This window comes from Lepisosteus platostomus, chromosome 12, assembly GCF_059453375.1.
Source record: "Lepisosteus platostomus isolate fLepPlt1 chromosome 12, fLepPlt1.hap1, whole genome shotgun sequence".
NCBI classification, from domain to species: Eukaryota; Metazoa; Chordata; class Actinopteri; order Semionotiformes; family Lepisosteidae; genus Lepisosteus; species Lepisosteus platostomus.
The window spans coordinates 10,749,055-10,768,488 of NC_142622.1; the positions used below are offsets into that span (position 1 = coordinate 10,749,055).

The 19,434-nt window shown below is 37.6% G+C and overlaps 1 protein-coding gene across 3 annotated transcripts in view; it reads left to right on the plus strand.

Moving 5' to 3' along the window:
- Positions 1-19,434, plus strand: part of LOC148651071 (oxidation resistance protein 1A-like) — a 171,978-nt gene that overhangs the window by 72,171 nt on the left and 80,373 nt on the right. For all 3 annotated transcript variants that reach the window (XM_088600923.1, XM_088600927.1, XM_088600925.1), the window contains exon 3: positions 3,643-3,845. In XM_088600923.1, the coding sequence (XP_088457049.1) occupies positions 3,643-3,845 (203 nt within the window). The remainder of the gene's footprint in view (positions 1-3,642; positions 3,846-19,434) is intronic.

Consider the following 19,434-nt stretch of genomic DNA (forward strand, 5'->3'; position numbering starts at 1 on the left):
TGATGAGAGGATGTTCAGCTATTTTCTAAGGGCACTAGAAGACTCTTCTTGCAGTACACGTTTCTATAAGGTTGTCCTAAAGAAATAACTTTAAATTAATACTTGTAATGCTTCTGTATACCGATTACAACTTTAGACTTTTTCGGTGTTTGTGCACAGTTTGTCAATTATCAAAATGTATGTTTCTCCTAATTTGCAATTGCTATAGTACCTCTTACTGCTATATTTTTATTCCTCGTATTAACTATAACAGGTACTCCTGCTCTTGCCAGATGTCATGTCTATTGTAGCTTTCTGCTGAAATAGCACTTGTTCTTGCTTCGTATTATATAGCTTCAATTGATTCCTGGTGGAATTAAAGAACAAGCAATATCTGTGATTGACATAGTTGCTTAATATTTTATAGTCACCTCATGAAATTGGAAGTAAATGTTTGGTGAAAAATAAAATCAGATTATTGTGAATAACATAGGGGACCAATTCCATTAGTTAATTGCACACATCTAATTTATGACGTTATTAACACCACAGCTTGAGTCTATAGGCCTGGCACAGTAATGTGCTGTAAGAAGTTGTTTTTTTTATATATATACCAAAGAATATCAAAATCTAAAAATGTCCTGAAGTGGAATTTTATTTTGATTACGGTCATATTTATTACAGTTATAGGAAAACTGAGTCTTTAGATCTGAAAATTCTTTTTGGTGAAACATCTTTAAGTTTAGGGTGTTTTATTGTTTTATTAATCTCACCACAACTTTTTTTTATCTTAACATGTGATTATGTACCTTGTTGACTTCAGGTACTTTTTTCTTTGCTCCAAAATTCCATCAATCATATGTCAAAAAACATCTTTTAAGCTGTCACTTATGATAATAGACCTAATTAAGAATTTCGATGCATTCAGTAATTGAGAACACTATTTTAACAAAAAATAAAGTAGCCTCGAAGGAATGGTATTTAAAGGAATGGAGAATTGCTTTTGCCATTAAAATTCAGTACATTATGGTTTGAGATGACATAAAAGGTAACATAACAAATGATATTATTTCTAAATTTACAAGCTCCTGCAGGTACAGTATTAGTACAAGCTCTTACCTGAAGCATGGTGGGTCAGTGCTTAGCTTTGCTGCCTCTCAGTACTAGGGCTCTGGGTTCAGTTCAGAATCTGGGGTGCTATCTGTGTTGAGTTTATATGTTCTCCGTGTGTTTGCGTGGGTTTCCTCTGGGTGCTCTGGTTTTCTCCCACAATCCAAAACACTGGTAGGTTACTTGGCTTCTGGGAGAACTGGTCCCGTTGTGAAGTGGTTAGAAGATGAATGGATAATCCATATTTTCCATTCATATTTCTAAAAATGGTTTAGTAACACAGAAAAAAAAACTTTTACACATAAGATATTTTTCACCACAGTCTCTAGGGACAGTAGAAATATTTTTTAAACAAGCTCAGCACTCGCTTGTATAATGCATTTTTTAATCGGGACCATCCATTGCAATCAATGAAACATTTATTCTGTAATCACAATGGCAATGAGGCAGTTGTGAGGTCCTGAACATAGACACATGGTAGATGCATTGCAGGCCTGTAGTGGTCAGTGGTGGGCATGGCAAACCTGCCTGTCCGCTGGCTGCAGTGTTCAGAGCTGGGAGTTTGCGAGACTTCAGGAGGCCTCGTATTCTGTGCATATCTCTAATGCTGTTGGCATTCCATTACATTTCAAAGGGGAAATTATCAGCTTTCTCGGCTCATCTGGCGAAGTCATTCTTTCGCCACTTTGTATCCATGGAATTGGCAGTGCAAGCTCCATTATGAAAGGGTGTTGGCATATTCATGTTACACAGGTTGAGACCATCGTGTGTGTGTGTGGGTGTGTGTGTGTGAAAAGGAAGTATTAAAAATTTGGTTGAGTGCAGGCGAAAGAAGGGAGATACTGTAGATGTGTGGAATGTTTGCAGAAAACATAAGTGGAATTTGAGAGCCACTGGAAGGCATGGTAATCTATGTGCAGAACCAAAATGTTAATCCTACAGTAAATATATGCATGTCCTAAATGCAGTATATGCTAAAAAAGCCTCTCCAAACATGAAACATGAACAAGTACTTAATGGCAGTTGCAAAATTTATGCGTACACCTACGTGTTCCATATATTGCTGAGCATTTACCATCCATGTTCAATCAGACACTCACCTCCAGAAATGAAGGTCACATTTTCCAGTTCAGGACTTTATTGATGTGCACTAAATAAGATGTAAGGGAAACGCTGTCACTCTGTATTGATGGAGCTTACTGTATGCTAGAGTGGATAGTGATTTTGTTTATTCAAACTGAACGCTGCATTTATCGAACCAGCTGTCAAGGGTGTAACTAGTTGTACCTGTCCCTAAAACACATTCGATGAATCCATGTGCTGTGGCTGAATGGCAAAATATTTGTTTCAGCTGAAAAATGGAATGCCTTTTCGGTTTAAATAGAAGCAGAAGATAGAAGGTATAGGCACCTTCCCCACAGTGGCCCTGTACAGCTGAAGACGATAAAGGATCATTCACCAGTGTTGCTTGATAATAGCAAGATAATGTTTAATATTGGGGACTGTGCTTTTGTGCTAAACTGCAGGAATGAAGTGTGTCATGCCTGCCACAACATTTGGTGTTTCAGGTCGTACAGTACTGTATATGAAAGTCGAAATTGTAAGCTTCATAAACGTTTTTCCTCTCTACATCTGTTACCAACCCCAGTTAGGGTATTTGTTGTCTACCATTAACATTACTACAATATAGTAATAGTGCCTTTATGTTTACACAACAATACAACAATATAATTTTTTTCTCTTATAGGTCTAAACTTTCTGTAATTAAGGTTTCTATGTGCTAAGCTTTTGAAGTAAAACGGTTGTGTTTCAGTGTGCTACAATAAAACAACTAAAGAGGAGCAACATATGCATTGTCATTTATCCGTCTACATATTTAATAATGCATATTGTTTAGTAGATGCAGGTTACTTTAAGACATAAGACAGTATTGCGTATAAATTGTACTGTAAGCCTTGCAGAAAATAAAATTCACAGCAGCAGAGCAAGACAATGATGAATTTGTTGCTGAAGTGAGTGAACTTCACTTGACTAACAAAAAGCTTCTGAAATATATATACTTCTAACAAATGATTGTTTTTGTTTTTATGCGCTGCAGATTTTAAGCATTACAATTGATCTTGAATTTAATGCTATGAAGTTGTGTGTTTCATTTAAGAATATGAAGTTTTTCATTTGCAGCACGGCCATTCATGCTGTAAACAGTGCTCAATCAGCAAAGAAGTACTGTTTGTTTTCAACATAAAATGGGAAATGTGTAATAATGCATTTCCATTGGTTTAAATGAGCACTTATAATAAATTAATGTTATAAGGGGTTATACACCACATAAGATGTATATTTTTTCCAAATTAATTGTAAAAGAAGTTAAGTTAATTAAGTTAATTTTACAAGCATAATTACAAACACATTCAATAAGTTTGTTTTGCTGATCTATTCACTACCAAGCTCCTGCTTGGTTCATTTTGTCATTTTGGAACGAATTGTCTGTCAATGCTGTGTCAGAACAATGGCAACCCTGCTCAGTCACTTTTCTTTTTTTAACTGCTGCAGACTGAAGAAGAAGTCCCAGTCGGTGGACATTACTGCTCAAGGATATTCTGGTCCCCTGGTAGCCGACACAACGGCATCACAGATCACCAGGCCAGCGCCACCTGTTGCCAAGACAACCACTTCTGAGGAAGAAGACAACAACGCAAGCAATTCTCAGAAGCGCAACCCTCGACGCAGTGAGCTGAAGAGATATTACACCATAGGTAAATGAAGCTGGAAATTCAGAACCGCAGATTTGGGTTCGTGAGTCCCTGGAAATGTGTTCGTTTTGGTGATGTGTCCTGGATCATTTCTTTTCGTGCTTAGGCACATGTTTGTGCCAGTTAAGTCACAAGGTATTACCAAGTCTTATAAGATGCAGTTCTGACTCCGTTCAGTTTTTGACCGTAGAGGTGTTAGTGCGTACGTAGGCTTTTAATTACGCTTTTAAAGTCCAAAGATTGGCCATTTGTTTTTTTAAGAGATTTACACGTGAGATATTTGATACATCAAAAATTAGTGAGTAGTGCTTAACAATAGAAGGGTTTGGTATGGGTAAGTGGTTCAGACTTGCTGAATAGTTGTTTTCGGAGACCACAGCTGGGTTTTCCTGGCGTAGCATCTTATACCAGATGACAACAACTCAGCCTTTTGCTTTGCTCTTCATGAATTGCTGCCTGAAGGAGATCCATTTGGTCCGAAATTCATTGTATCTTTAGCGATTAAAACCAGTCTTCCTTATTTGCAGGGGATATATACAGTAAAACTAGAACTGTCTGCAGATGATGAAACACATTAAGTACTGTATATACTGTACATTTAAAAAAGCTTTTCTATACCTTATACATGCAGTGTACTGTACCATAGGGTATGCCTAATACACAGTGCCAAACAACCCAACTATACCAAAAATGAAAAAAACCTGGCATGAAATACAGTTTTCTATTATACTGGTTTGTTGTATGAACCCATCTCTTGTAGGATTTGTTTGTTGGGGCCCATTGAAAGATAAATCATCTTCATTCAGTGGTCATTGGACTGAATTGAAGTTTCTAATTTTGGTAGCACATACAAATTGAAGCTCCTGTTATGTAACTAAAGCCTGAAGTTACCCCTCTGAGGAAGCTGAATAATTAGTAGTGGATGGAGGCCCGTCATAGATTGGTGTCAGAGTCAATGTCTGTCATTGACATTGCCTAGGACGATAGAGAGAAAATTAGCAGACCTCCTTTATCTTTCACTTTGCTGCTCTGCACAATTAACGAAAAATGACATTTAGTCTTGGCATGAACTGTATGTAATGATTGGCACATAGATTAGAACAACTCTAATGTGCATAAAAAACAGTATTGTAGAACTGGGAATTTTGAGAAGCTTGTTCTAAAAAATGTGCTTCTTCTCAGCTTCTTCTGCGCTGGGAACTCGTACTTACTCAGCTATTTTACAGAATCGATGTAACCCATGTGATCAGACCGCAAATCCAGGCATCCAGTCTACATGTCTAAATGAGCTTCAATGATGCACTAATGAAAGCAATGGAGGGCCTTGTTTAAGATGTAGGGTGAGTGTCTGGGTTTTTAAAGCCAATAAGACTGGCTCTTATTTATTCGTTTACAGTACATGCGTCTTTGTATTTGGAGGGCTAACAGGATTTTTACCGACCTGTCTGTCTGCACTTGTACAGGTACAGTAAATATGAGAAGCATTGAAGTGGAGCATCAATAAGACTCTCAGTTTGTTTACACCCAGCTGGGATAGAGAATAGTGGTTCTTTCAGATCAAAATATTCTGCAGGGATTTCATCTTGACTAATTGACACTGTCTGAGCGCTAATGGCGGTGACCTTTCTCCTGGAAAATACGTTTCTTCTGAAGTGACAGTTTTGGACATTCTGGGACAATCCAGACAAATGTCACACGAAGTAATAAGAATATCCAAACTGGTTTCTGGTGTTTGGTGGTAGAGCTCCTTCTGTGTTAATTACTAGATAAGACATTATGTTCTCTGGAGACACTAGAGCACTGGCACCAAACTTTTCTCTTCAAGAAAGATCTGTAATCCTGACAGCAGAGGATCAAATACTACACTATGATTATTATTCCTTGATTCTAGTCCTTACTAAATAAATGAAAAATCTAAAATGAGCTTGAGTTTTAGGTCCACATCTAATGGATTACTTCTTTTGATAACTATGTGTCTAGAGAATTATCTGAAATGTTTGGAAGATCACACTAATTTTCTTGAAATAAACTGTAAAATAGAAATCATATTTTTAATGAGCACTTGTATTCTGGGGATTGAAACTACATGGGCTACATGTCCATTTCAGCTTACAACCAATATAAAGTACAAGACACTTTCACTGAAACATTGCACATTAATAGCAACTCTACTCGGTGACAATTAGAATCACAGAACCGCAGGGCTTTATTTGGAAGGCCGTTTATAGGCATTTGTTATACAACCCCAGACAGCCTCCTGGATAATAAACAGTGCATTTACACTAGAACTAGTATTTCAGAACTTTTAGGCTAATGCAAAAGTGACCTGATCTTAGGTACTTATGATGATCAAAATGAGCTTAGCCAATTATAACCTGTGCACATTTTCTAAAAGAACAGTTTGAAGACTTCACTCTTCAGAGACTCACTTATGACGGTTGAATGGGATCCATGCTCGCCTGCAGAGCGGGTCATTATTTCACGGGTTATCTAGCCCCTTATGGGAGCAGCACATCTCTCACTGAAGTCACAGCAACTCTACAGACTGTGCTTAATTTGTCCCAGAGCTCAGTTAAGGCACCTCACAGTTTGAGTGTGTCCACACTCCTGGACCTGAAGGCACAGCTCTGGCACCTCCTCATGACATGAAATATTTAACATGCGCATTTTCAATTTCTAACAGGAAAGATGGCCGGTGTTTTGCTTTCCTACATATTACATTTCTGTGAGGTATTTTTGTCCTATAAATAATTCAGGTTTTCCAGAGCAGAGGGTTTGAATATTTACCTAGTCATGGCTTTTCCATTTTTCTTTCATACAATATTATCCATTTACGTATCTTTTTGTTTTTAGCTCTGAACGTGTTGAGGAGTTTCCATGTGTAATATCGATTTCTACTTCAAAGTTAACTTGCAAACTTAAAAACAACAATATGTGAAAAAAACATAGTACTTTTTCAAAGGAACTGCAATTCTTTGCAAATTAAAGTTTTTAAAAAGTACCTTTGAAAGCAATTACCTCAAAATTTTATATTGTTCCTGAAATTTCCTGGTTGAAATAGAATTTGAAACATTTTTTTTTTTGCTAAATTTTGGATGATATTCTCCTGAAGATTAATTTCAGATTGCATTACCAATTTCAGAAGGCTTATCTTTATATTGTCAAGTGTGCCATCTGTTGTGCAGTTCTAATTAAAGTTTTATTAAAATTTGAAATTTAACATATTTCAATTTAACTTGAAAGACACTGATCTAGTAGCTTTTTGTTTTTAATACATATTGCAATCCACAAGTGTTTTTGTACTACCTGTGACCTGTGTGGCACTATAAAACATACAGTATACAGTATGCCAAGACAGAAAATGAGCTCTCTAATAAGTAACTCCATTTTAAACACATTATAAAGGAGGAGAACTTCCTTCTCATCCAGGGTGTGCCCTGTCTTGTGCCTGTTATTGCCTGCAACCCTGAATTGAAGAAACAGTAAGAAAACAGATGGCTAGATGGATAGAGGGGAGAATCTTATTTCATCCACTCAAAAAATAAGTTAAAGCCAATTAAAGTATAAAGCTTCCCAGTGGAACTTTGAATGTAGGATAATGAACTTTGAAATGTTCTTCCTTACACTTTCATTGAAAGTAAGTTGTCTTAACCCATCTCTATTAAAACATGATCAAAACTGCTAACAAAGAAAAATGAATGAAGGACAATGGGCTGCAGCTAATTCTGTGTTGGGTGTGCAAGGTTAATCCCTTATGAAAACTCAGTTAATCCTGTAAATACTACCTTTTACTTTTGTTGAACGCTAGTGTGGTTCTGTTCTACACGATATTGTATTTAGGTACATGTTCTATCTTGTATAAAAAGAGTCAGAAATAGATGGTTCATGTAACCCCAACCCTAGCTTGGCCTGAAATATATGGTCATGTAAATACCATGTTAACAGTATTTTTCGTACGATTGAAAAACTTGCCAAGAAGATGCATTTTCGAAGCTGATGCACTTTCAAAAGTGCATTCATTTTTGTGCACATAGGCACCTTTTGAATTCTGTTGAATGAAGGGCTTCATAGACTGATCACAGAAGTACTCAGTTTAAACCCCAGCTAGGGTTAGGGTTAGCATTCCCACAGTTGTTAGACATTTTGTAGACATTGTATTTTGGATCCCATATGAATTTTAGGAAGAGTGATACTTTTCTCTTTTTTTTTTTGATAGATTTGGCTGCTTAAAGTGAATAGCTTACATTTAATAATTTTTATAAATAATAGAAAAGAGTTCTTTTCCATATTATGGTTATTGGATGTGTTCTTCGAATACGTAATAAAATTACATGTGCGGTTTTCTTGCTGTCGATTTCTTTAGAGGTTCGAGTTCGAAATGAGCTCTTGTTCATATTTTAAGATACGTGTGCCCGGTTGTATTGATTATGATGTCAAATCATATGATATCCATCATGTCGGTTGTGTCGAAGGTGACGTAAACTGCACACAAACACAACTACAGTCTTGGCACATTTAGAAGTGTTACATGCAGAGATTTTGTTTTATTTCACTTTGCCAATAAGAGAGTATATGGATTATTCTTTCTGTGTGCAGGGAAATAGTCTTTTGCAGGCTTGTGTGGCATATACAGTATCTGTCCCAAGAACGTTAAGAATTCCACATGGAAGGAAAAGGTACTTAAGAGCTCATTAGAAGAGCTATTAGGCAGCTATATCCCATCTGAAGGTTATTGTCAGTGCTGTAAGTGAGTGTTGGTCTGGCCCTTGGAAGCAGTAAGCATTTTTAGGACATTTGCACAAGCCTCACGTGAATGTATATCCAAGTTATGTTATTTTTTTTTTAACATTAAGGTTGCTGTGATTTTGAAAAAGCCACATATTCTTTTGCAAATTCTTTTCTGAGTGGTACCTGACAAATTTCATTGTCAAGCCCTTAAGATCGTACACGACGAATTACTAAAATGAAATTAATATTTTCTTTTGAAAGGAAAAATGAATTTTGATCTCTGTGAATTTTGTGTTCTCTAGCTTCTTAACAGGAGGAAATGGTTTTATTTCATCAGGTCGATAGCCGTAATGTGATTTTTTAAATTAATACCATTGTAATGTTTATTCATGTGTAATGAATTTTCAATTTCCAGTGGGAGTTTGTCCAAAATGAAATATGATCTCAAACGTTGGATGTTACTGGAATTGATGAGCGACTGTTAATAAAATCTTTAGTCCTTCCATCAAGCAATTTGCAATGCTCAGGTTTCCTTTTATTTAGTTTGCAGGAACACAAATATTTACTATACCCTGCTTGTGCGTCCCATGGATGTAATGCTGTTATTTATATTCTGCCACAAAGAATGCTGGCTGGCTAGATTTAAATTCACAGCAGTTCAATAGATTGAGCCACTGTCAGCTGAGACTCTGGCTGTTATTATTTAGCAGCGCTGTATAAATGCGACCAGAGCAAAGCTGGGAGATATTGTTTTCTTTTTAAGTCACATCTATGACTTAGTGCACTGGGACTTAACCATAACATTAGATGATGGAGATTGCTGGTGCTCCAGGCAAAGCATGAGCACCGGTTCCTCTTAGCTCAGCGCTTATATAGAACAGTAGTGCCTCTGAATATATATTTAACTAGATTCTGAAGCCCAAGCACTTCTTGTTCTTGTCTTGCCTGTTTTCAGTTGAATGGAAACAGTCAGGGATCCTGAACACAACTAGCTGTCCAAGCACGCTAGAGTGTCTGTGGAAGGTTGGGTTAAGTGTGGGTCGTGTCACCTCTCTGAGAGATTGGTCATGAGGATGTTCAGTACAGCAGAGGGAGGGCAAAGGTCTGCTGGAGCAGACTTGCCAAGGTTGATGGTGATGGCTGTCGAAAATCAATTTGGTAGGAGCGGCACCTGTACAATATACCCTGTCAGACAGCGTTGTCTCTGGTGTTTAACTTTACCGGCAGGGCGATCTAGATTGCTCTTTCAGCGCAAGTACAGTTTTGTTCCTCGTGTATTAAAGTCTTGCAGGTGTCATAATGGATAGTGAAAACATTGAGAGACATTTCCATTATTTTATAAATGCAGCAAATATTATAGCACATCCTAAATGTCCACAGGGAATAAACAGGCTATTGTGTCTTTGCTTTCACACTAGATGGCGCTTAACCACACAACTATGCAATATAATATACAGTGCCCTCAAAGTGCTGGGTTAGCATAAGTCAAAACTGTGCAATGCATCTGGGTGGCTGGGGTGTTGCAGCACGTGATCTTTTAATAAATGAGTATCAAGAAAAAGGACACAGATGAAGTTGTAATGCACAAAGCTAGTGTGAGGGAAAAAAATCCAGAAACCACCTAAGCTTCTCTTTGAACTGTTAACTTCATCAATGTTCCTCTCTAATAATCAAGACAGCTACTGCAAGTTGCTTACAAGCTTCACAAACAGCTCCTCTCCAAGAGTCTAGTCAAATACACTTACCAAAAACTAAGTCTATTTCTAAAACTTTCCTGAAAACCCACAGCACACAGACTGTTTTCTCATTTCTGCCTGTCTCTCCTGGAAGGTTAGCTTCCAGATCTTTAAGTCATCACCAGACCAATTGTCTTCTCCTGCGTGGTCAGGTGACTGAGGGTGGCAGGACCGCCAAGCTTTCTGGGTTATGTGGTTCCAGTCAGAGCTGCCATCGTAACTAAACATGCTGTTCACTCACACCTGTTATTTTTGCTTTACAGTCCAAGCAATTTGTATTTGTAATCATGAGGTTAATATAAATCATAAGTACAATATCCTTTTTTATTTTGTATACCTACATTTGACAATGTATACATACATTTGATCCAGTGACTGCAAAAACATTCCTTGTGTTCAACCATGTGATGTCAAGTGACCTTAGGTTTTGAAAAATTCACTTTAAAGTAAATTTCAGAGTGTAAAAAGTCACTGTTTGTTTGCATATCCCATTGAGATAATAACTGCATGAAGTCTGCAACCCACTGAGCCTTCCCAAACTCTTTGAGTAATCATTTGAGATGCTTAGCCAAATCTCCTCTGCAGTAAATTTGCATGCTTGTCCATTCATGATGTGTTCAGATATGAAGTTTGACTTGGACAGGCTATGATTTTCCATTTTTGCTCATGTTGAATTCCTTCTTTGTATTGGCCATGTTTTGGCTCATTGTTGTGTGGTATTGAGAAGCACAGTCAGACACGTCTGGAAGTATTGTCTATATCAGCAAGCAAGCAAAAATGTTTCTGTGAATGTCGGAGTGCTACAGCCATCATTCGTTTCACCATCACTTAAGACAAATAAGACATTACCTCCACCAAGCTTTAGAAGTACAAAATGAGTCAGGAGGGCTTCAGAACAGTTTTATGGACAGATGAGACTAATGTACACTGTTGCCAAACTGATAGATGAGTTAAAATGTGGTCTAAAGAACACTACTTCATCTGTGAAGCATGATGGAGGTAATGTTATATATCCCCACAGCCTGTTGTATTAAGAATTACCTATTGTTCTGCAAAGAATTATGTCTTTGTGCTTCACAAGGCTTGTAAATGCTCAATTGTATTATTGTGTTTGTGGGGATATCCCATTGATTCTGTTATTTTCTATTCCAGACTAATGAAACTCCTTACAGGATAAAATACTATGGGAAGAAATACTTTGGTACTTACAGAATTGAAAGATGATGCCATTTGATTTGTTTATTAATAATTATTAATTATTAGTAATTATTTTAAAAAGACACATAGTGGGGAAGTTCACAAACTGTTTGACAGGAGTTTCTATCCTTTTGGGGTATGCATGATAGTAATACTGTACATGCCCACGTATACACTGATTCCAGAGAGGCTTTTCAGATTTGTATCATGAAACAAATGTAATGGACAGTGTGAACAAATGATAAATGTATACGACATTTTGTACCCTGTCCTCACAGTTTGCCCAGGACCTCCGTAAACAGTTTCTAATTTTACTGAGCCAAAATGGCTTTGACGTTTCCTACACAGTGGATCCAATGGTGACAGAGACGGTTGAGTCACTGATGGTAGTTGTTAAAGACTACATCCATAGCCACGAAAAATAGTCACTGTCCCTTATTCATTGTTATGTTTCTTTTTTGCCCGTGACATTCAGTATAGTAGTTATCGTTATACTCAATTCTTAAACACGGTCGCTGGACCAAATGCAATTGTTTTACTGCTTAGTGTATCAAAGCACTGTAGCTGTTCAGTACTAGGAACTGTATATTTCAAACACTATATAGCACTATATATTTTTAAATGAAGAGTAAGCAGTTTCTGCAGCGGCCAGGCAATATTGATTCATTCTCCGACATCATTTTGAGAAATGAACATCTGCCTTTCTAAACTACTGTTATTGATTTTAGTTTATTATTATTTTATGTGTTTTTTTTTGTACTCAGAAGTGCTATATCTTCATACTTTTATTTTAAAATTAAACAGTAGGGGGAAAATGTAAAATTCATGTAGCAGGACGATGAAGTATCTTAAAAAAAGACTTTTAAATTGAATTTGTTTTAAAAATTTACAGCCATGCTTTAAACTATTTCCTCGGCTGTAGTGCACTATTAAATAGGACCACAAGGAGAGCATGCAAGCTCTACACAGACAGAAGCCCACAACCAGAATAAAACCCAGGTCACTGGGCCTGTGAGATAACAGTGCTTACTGCCACATCACTGTGCCACCCTCACTCCCACCCACCCACTGTAGTATACAAAGTTTTAGTCCAAAGGCTGGAAGTTTGGATTTTAGGGTTTCAAGGTACTGTGATGGTTAATGCATCTGTTGTGTGAATATGTTAAAAAGACCCTTCAACTTAAAGTACTTAAAGTAGAGGCACAGTACTGTATTACACTGAAGTAATAAACATTCCTTAATTCTGTAACAATTGCAATGAATACATCTCCTTGGTTCATTAGACATATCTCTCTACTCTCTTTTTTCAGTCATAAGGCGATTTCAAAATTTAGTTTCGTTGCTTGAAAAAATTAAGGTTTGCCCAGCTTCCTTAAAGTCATATGAGATTTCCAGTCTATATTTGACAGTCTATATTTGAAATGTAAAATACAATCATTTTATTCCAGGAACTCCACAGTTATTTTTGCCAAAAGGACAGGCAATGCAATAGTTCCGCCGAAAGTGATTTTCAGACCTTCGTGTTCCTGACCAAAAGAAAATTCAAGAGACAAAATTCAGAGGTTGCACTCAGAGGTCAGAGGTCAGTATGTCGTTGAATTGAGGCCTGGGGAATTTGTCTGCATGGAAATGTTCCTCACAGCTCTTTTTAAAAAAGAAGATTTTGCATTGAAGTAAAAGGCTTTTAAAATCACTCTCTATATGTTTGCATTCACAAAGTTAAAATGTCATATTTCAGTCACACTTTTTAGTAATGGGCACACATTCCTAATGAATTCTGACAGACTACAGTGCATTAATATATATATAACAAACCTCATATTTGCATACTGTAGTGTCATTGGCTTCATTATGTTGGTAAGGAGAATATTTAAGACTTTTACAACAATAAAACTGTGCATTTCAGCCTCAGTTTTACAAATGTTAAATATCCAGCACGGATAAAGTGTGATGGGATTTCTTGAAAAAAATTCCAAATATTTTCCTGATCAAATTACTTTGGACTTCCTAAAGTAAATAGAGATGGTTGTTATTCTTTATTAGAAAATCCTCTGTCTGTTTTATAGGGTTGAAAGAAAAATCTTTTATACATCTTATCTCAGTGGTAACTTTTCTTTAAGACCTGGTAAGAGCGGAGTGGAGGAAAAAAATAAACTCATACAGTAGGAAAGGCTCCATGTTTTACCCCAGGGCAGGCAGTGCTCCATCAAGGCCACTGTGACATACTCTCACCCCAAATTTAAGAGTAGTGTTCCAGGTCACTATACACAGGTCTAGGAAATGTTGAATTAGACCAAACAACAGAAGAAGAATTTCTAAGTAAAATAAAGTTTTAAAATTGGGAGGAATAAGATAAACTGGGGTATACAGTACTCCTCTGTCCCCGGGTTTGGTCACAGTACATTCCCAGTTATTGATTTTGGTAGATTAAAGCCTACTGTAGGTCTATTGGATCTAAAATGTGCTGTCAAGTTCATTATACCTGAAGGTAGTGTTTCATGCGACTTTTATCTTTAGAAACATTTTCACCCAAAGAAACATAACTTATTCTTAATATTGGAATATTGTGTTATTACAGACCTTTTAAATCTGTTCTTCCTTTGCCAAATTCTAAGGTTTTATTAGTTTAGATTCATAGGCATCATAATTAATATATACTTCAAACTGCTCAAAAGATCAGATGTTTAACTTGTCCACATTTGTTTGATTTGTGTTTAGGAATATCCATTTAATCCTGCAGTAATAGGTCAGTTATGCAAAATAATTTATAGCTACTCTTCCCAAGTGCAGTAGCCTTAATAACCTTTACTAATTCATCATCTGCCTTGATAGTTAATTAGTATAAAGACGCATGTCAGATGGGGTTACTGCAAAATGTCTTGAAGTTCACCTCATAAAGCATTTCTAAATATAGTCTAATGCTCTTTGATTCTTGCATGGAATTAGCATTTGCAGTGTTAAAGATCCTTCCCCTTTGCTTACCTGGAGTAGGAGGACTTGGTGCAGAGTCAGTGTTGTAATCTGTGTTGTGCTGCAAGCCATTTTTAGTAACTCCCTCAGAGATGCATAATTTCATATTTATAAATCAAGCTCCACTTTAAAATAAATGTCTGCATTTGTAATATAATTGCATATTAAGTCATCTGTAATTTCCTTTGGTTTAAAGATGTAGTGAGCTTTTAGACAATATGTACTGTCCACTACCAGCTTTCCAAAAACTAAATGTGAACAGCCAATTAGTGTAAACTATAAATTTACATTGCCATACCGTAAATTATATGGTCAGTACAATAAAAAAATCATTACTCAGATGAGATTTAGTGTATAGAATTCAAGCACCATCTTAGTGCTTAAAAGTTGCTTTCTTTACAGTACATTTTTAATTCTGTAATTTTGAAATGGCATTCTTTTAAGGCTTAGCCTTATCATGGATGAATGTACTTGGTTTCCTCTGTATAGGTCTGTGGCCAAAATGAAAACTTTCATAATTTTGTGTTTCTGCTGAGCCAAAGATGAAATAACAGCCAGGGGGAATCAGTCTTTTAATTCTTACCTGAATCACAAAAATGGTTGTGATCTACAATAAAGGATTAAAAGAGTGCTATTATGTCTGGTTAAGGCTGTGGACTAATAGGTTAATAAGATTACATTAGAACCTATTTAGATTAATATGTTGTGGGTTCAAACCCTAGGAGACGACACTTGCAGTATCCATGAGTAATGTCTTTGACTCAGATTGCTCCAGCAAACCCATCTATAAAAACAGCTTCCAGAATTTATATGTAGCAAAAATAGGGGATTGTAGAGCAAAGCTTTCTGATCCTGATCCAGGATGGCCAGTGTTTCTGCAGGTTTTCTAGGTCTCTTCGAAGCAGGAGCACCTGCTCTTCAACCTGCTGCTGGGAGAAGCTGTTCGATTGATCTAATTACAGCAGTGATGAGCTGATTTGTCTCGTTAAGAGCTGAGTTGCAATGAAAACCTGCTGACACACTGGCCCTCCAAGACCAGGACTGGACAGCCCTGTAACATAAAGGATTGTGTCACTGTGGATAAAAGCAAAAATGCCAAAAAGCAAATAAATGAAGTCTGTGCTCTACTTTACAAATACCTCTATATGTTAATATGTGGTATCAGATTATTGAATATACTTAAGGCAGCTCAGGAGCTGAGACAAAACTCTTTACACTTGAATAACAAATAGACATGCAGTCACAACAGACTGGGCCACCTTTTCCCCTAAAAACGACTCCCTTTTCTGTCAGGTTTTCTTGCTCTTTCCAAAATTTGTGATCATGTCGTCAAATGGGCAGCCAGGACAGTTCTTGAAATGTATTGCAGCATGGTTATAAACCATCTCACGCCAGCACAAGTAAGGCTCAGCTCCCTCAGAAAATGATTGACGAGCATTCCGTCATATATTATAGAGTTTTAACTGCTGCACTGCTGTCTGCTTGCACACTCTGTACTCTCATTTTTCCTTGACCTCTTCGTGACATTCAGCAAGAGCGATTGCAGCGTTCTTGCTGGATGGCTTCAGTCATTGACCAGCCTCTCATTCACCGGTGCTCACTGCTGGGTACTGATTTCCTCTCACTCTGGCTCTTCTGTCCTGGAACCTAATATGACTCCTCTCAAGCTGCTTAACAGGGCCTGTTTTTTCCCAAGTGTGCTCTGTGATGCAGCATAGACCCAAAGCAATGTACTGCAGAGTAAGATGGCATATTCTAAGCATGGCTAAGAGCTGCAAAGTTCTGTTACAGAGCTGTAAAAAATGAGGTTTCCTCCTGAGCAGAGCATGTTCTTAATCAGCAGAAAGTATTTCTGAGAGCGTAAAGATGCAGATCAAGCTGGACAGAAAATTGGGTGTGGAAAACAAAACAACGTTTTTCTCTTTTTTTATTTTAGCTTTATTTGAGGTCTGAGAACGGAGAGAAGAAAAGTGGCACAAATATTGCAGTGGAGCAAAACACATGAAAAATAACTGTGATGTTTGGAAGCATAATGGGGAAAAAACATCAAATTAAAAATGCTGTTTTATTGAGCATCAATGGTAGGAAATGTAACTGTCTGCCAGTGAACCCTTAGAAAAGCACAAAGCAGCATCTGTAAATGTTATTCATCAAACAGGCTCGAGGTGACAAAGGGCCCCCTTTTCCTTGTGTCTTACAAACCCTTTTCGGCTCAACTCTATTGTCGTGTCATTTGACTTGAAATCAGGTGACTGCAACCTGGAGGCCTTTTTCTTTTCTAGATGAGGGCTTGAGCTTTTGAGCTATTGTTGCCTGTGATGAGGGCTGTTGCATACCCTCATCAAATGGTCTCTGATGTGGCCTCTTGTCAACTTTCAGATGCATTGTTTACTTCCCTTTTATATCTTTGTAATCCCTAAACAACGGACTTAATAAATCCATCCATCCATTTTCTAATTGAAAAATGGCAAAGTGACCGATTTTGTGATTTGACTGCTATTGACTTCTGTACCATGGAGGAAAACTTGGAATCAATGAGGAAATAGTAGCTCCTGCTAGACTAATTGAAATGTTTAGTTGATATTTTAATGAATTATGATTTGAAATTTGCAATGTACCGTTAAGCCATGCAGTCCTCAGCACTGGTAACATAGTATAACCTTCATAGCTTCCAAATGTTTGTCCTGTTGTGTTTATATAGATTTTATGTACGAGGTGCAGTATATAGTGTTCTTCTTTTTGGATTTGATCTAAACTTGGCATTTCCCACAGTTTAATGTCACTCAAGTTGAATTTTGATGTTGGCTTCTTGTTTTAAATCGCACTATTATTGGACATGCTTCAAAATCCTCATTTGATGATCATTTTATGAGCTTGTTTTGTGTTGACAGCCATAAGGGTGGGACACAATAATGAATTAAGGAGCTAAGCCTGTAACAGAGATGTCATATTTGATTTATATGAATTTATCTTGTGCTGATTTTACATGTTGAAATGTCATCTGTTTATGTGTGTGCCGATGATACTATATTCACAAAACACTTTGCATTTATTACTGCATTTCTTCAGCCATCTTTTGTCAGCTATATTTTACATCACTAAATCTAGCCTTCAAAACGGCACTGTGCTTTGTTTTAAATAAATTGCATACGTCAGGTTCAGTGATGCGTGGTTGATGTATTCCTTTGTTTGTTTTAAATTAAAGCTTACATTTTTTTCTCCAGTTTCTTTCCCCCTCACTTATAGATTGGCCTTGAATTGAAGAGACGGTCTCCATCGTGCTGTTTGATACTTCTGTGAAACAAGACCAAGTGTTTGGTTTCTAGCCAGAACCGGTTTGCAATCTTATGAATGTTAAGTGTCACAAAAAGGGAGACGTACTGGGTAGCTAGTAACACTTATTACCACCTCTATTCCTGAACATGAAAGGCGTCTACTAAGAATAAACTGCTGCAACTTGAAAAGAATAAATCTTTTCTGGACATTTTAGCTCTAAAAATGGGCTTAGCAGATAGCAATTCATTTCTTCACAGATGTCACAGATGATGTGCAAGGATAATTCATCATTTAATCTTTTCCACTCTTGAAGCCTGTATAGAAACACTTCACAAGAAAAATGGAAGTGTTAGTGTCCCTGCAGACATGACCACACACACAATCAGATTTCTTCAGTGTTTGACCACTGTGACACATTGAATGAAGCACCCCATGAGCTGATAGGCATAATGGTGTGAATGTCTTTGATTCGGGTAGCTACTACCCGAGGTAGCTAGTAGATAGGTAGCTACTTTTCAGCATACTAGTAAAGTTTACTGTATGCCGAAAAGAGAAGAAACACAGCATTTCGGCTGTGGCGCCTTCTTCAGGTGAAGACGGCTCCACAGCCGAAACATTGTGTTTCTTTTCTTCTCTTATCAGCGTGCAGTAAACCTTGTTCCTTTGCATTTTAAAAAGCTGCCCATTCTTCAAAAACGTGCAAAGTTGTCAGCCCCTTTATGCTACATTATGTTGCTCAAGGAGGCATGTAATATGTTTTTTTCAGGAGGGGGCCTCTTAATTCATTTTATGGAAAGCAGGGTCCTTGTCTGTTTTCATTTTTCTGGCAGAGGCATCCCTTCGCCTGCTTTCTTCTTTCTTATGGAGGGGGTATTCCTCGCTCACTTCCCCCATTCCATGCAGAACATCCATCCATCCATCCATCCATTGTCTGACAGCTTCATCCAACTCCATCTAGGAGAGCTGGACCGATCCCAGCAAGCAACAGCGCAAGGCAGGAAACACCCTGGACGGGACCATCGCAGGGCCACACACAAACACACACACTCACACCCCAGAAGCCAGTTAATCTACAGGACCAGTATATTACCGGACTGTGGGAGAAAACCAGAGTAGCCACAGAAAACCCATGTGAACACGGAGAGAACATACAAATTCCACTCGGATAGCCCCCGAGGTCCAGAATTGAACCAAGAGACCCAGTACAGCGAAAGACCATGAAGATCTGAAATACAGTTCTTCTTTGAGGGTGGCTAGCTGTCTCTCAGGCCTGTCTGAATGGTATTCTGGTTGGGTTGTCTTTCTTAGAGTACTTGAGCCTACAGAACAAGCTTCACTTTAGCATTGCAGTGTTGCTTCTAACTGGTACAGATGGGCTTCTTATTGTGGACCCTGCTGTTGAGCATTATGTTGGTAATGGAAGGAGCACAAAAGTAAGCTTGGTAAAGTGACTGCGAGTTTTTGGCATCAGTCAAAGGTGTGTGCTGGGAAAGATCAAGAAGGGCAAGGCAATGATCCGATTGGGTGAATTGTCTTCTTATTGATGAGGACAGATTGGATCTCTATTTTTACCTGTTGTTTGTCAAGAGCAGACTGTATGAAATGGCCGTGCAGAATGTTTGGATTAGTTTATGTTTGGGAAAGAGTAACTCCGTTTTCTTTGAAAGATATGACATCTCAACAGC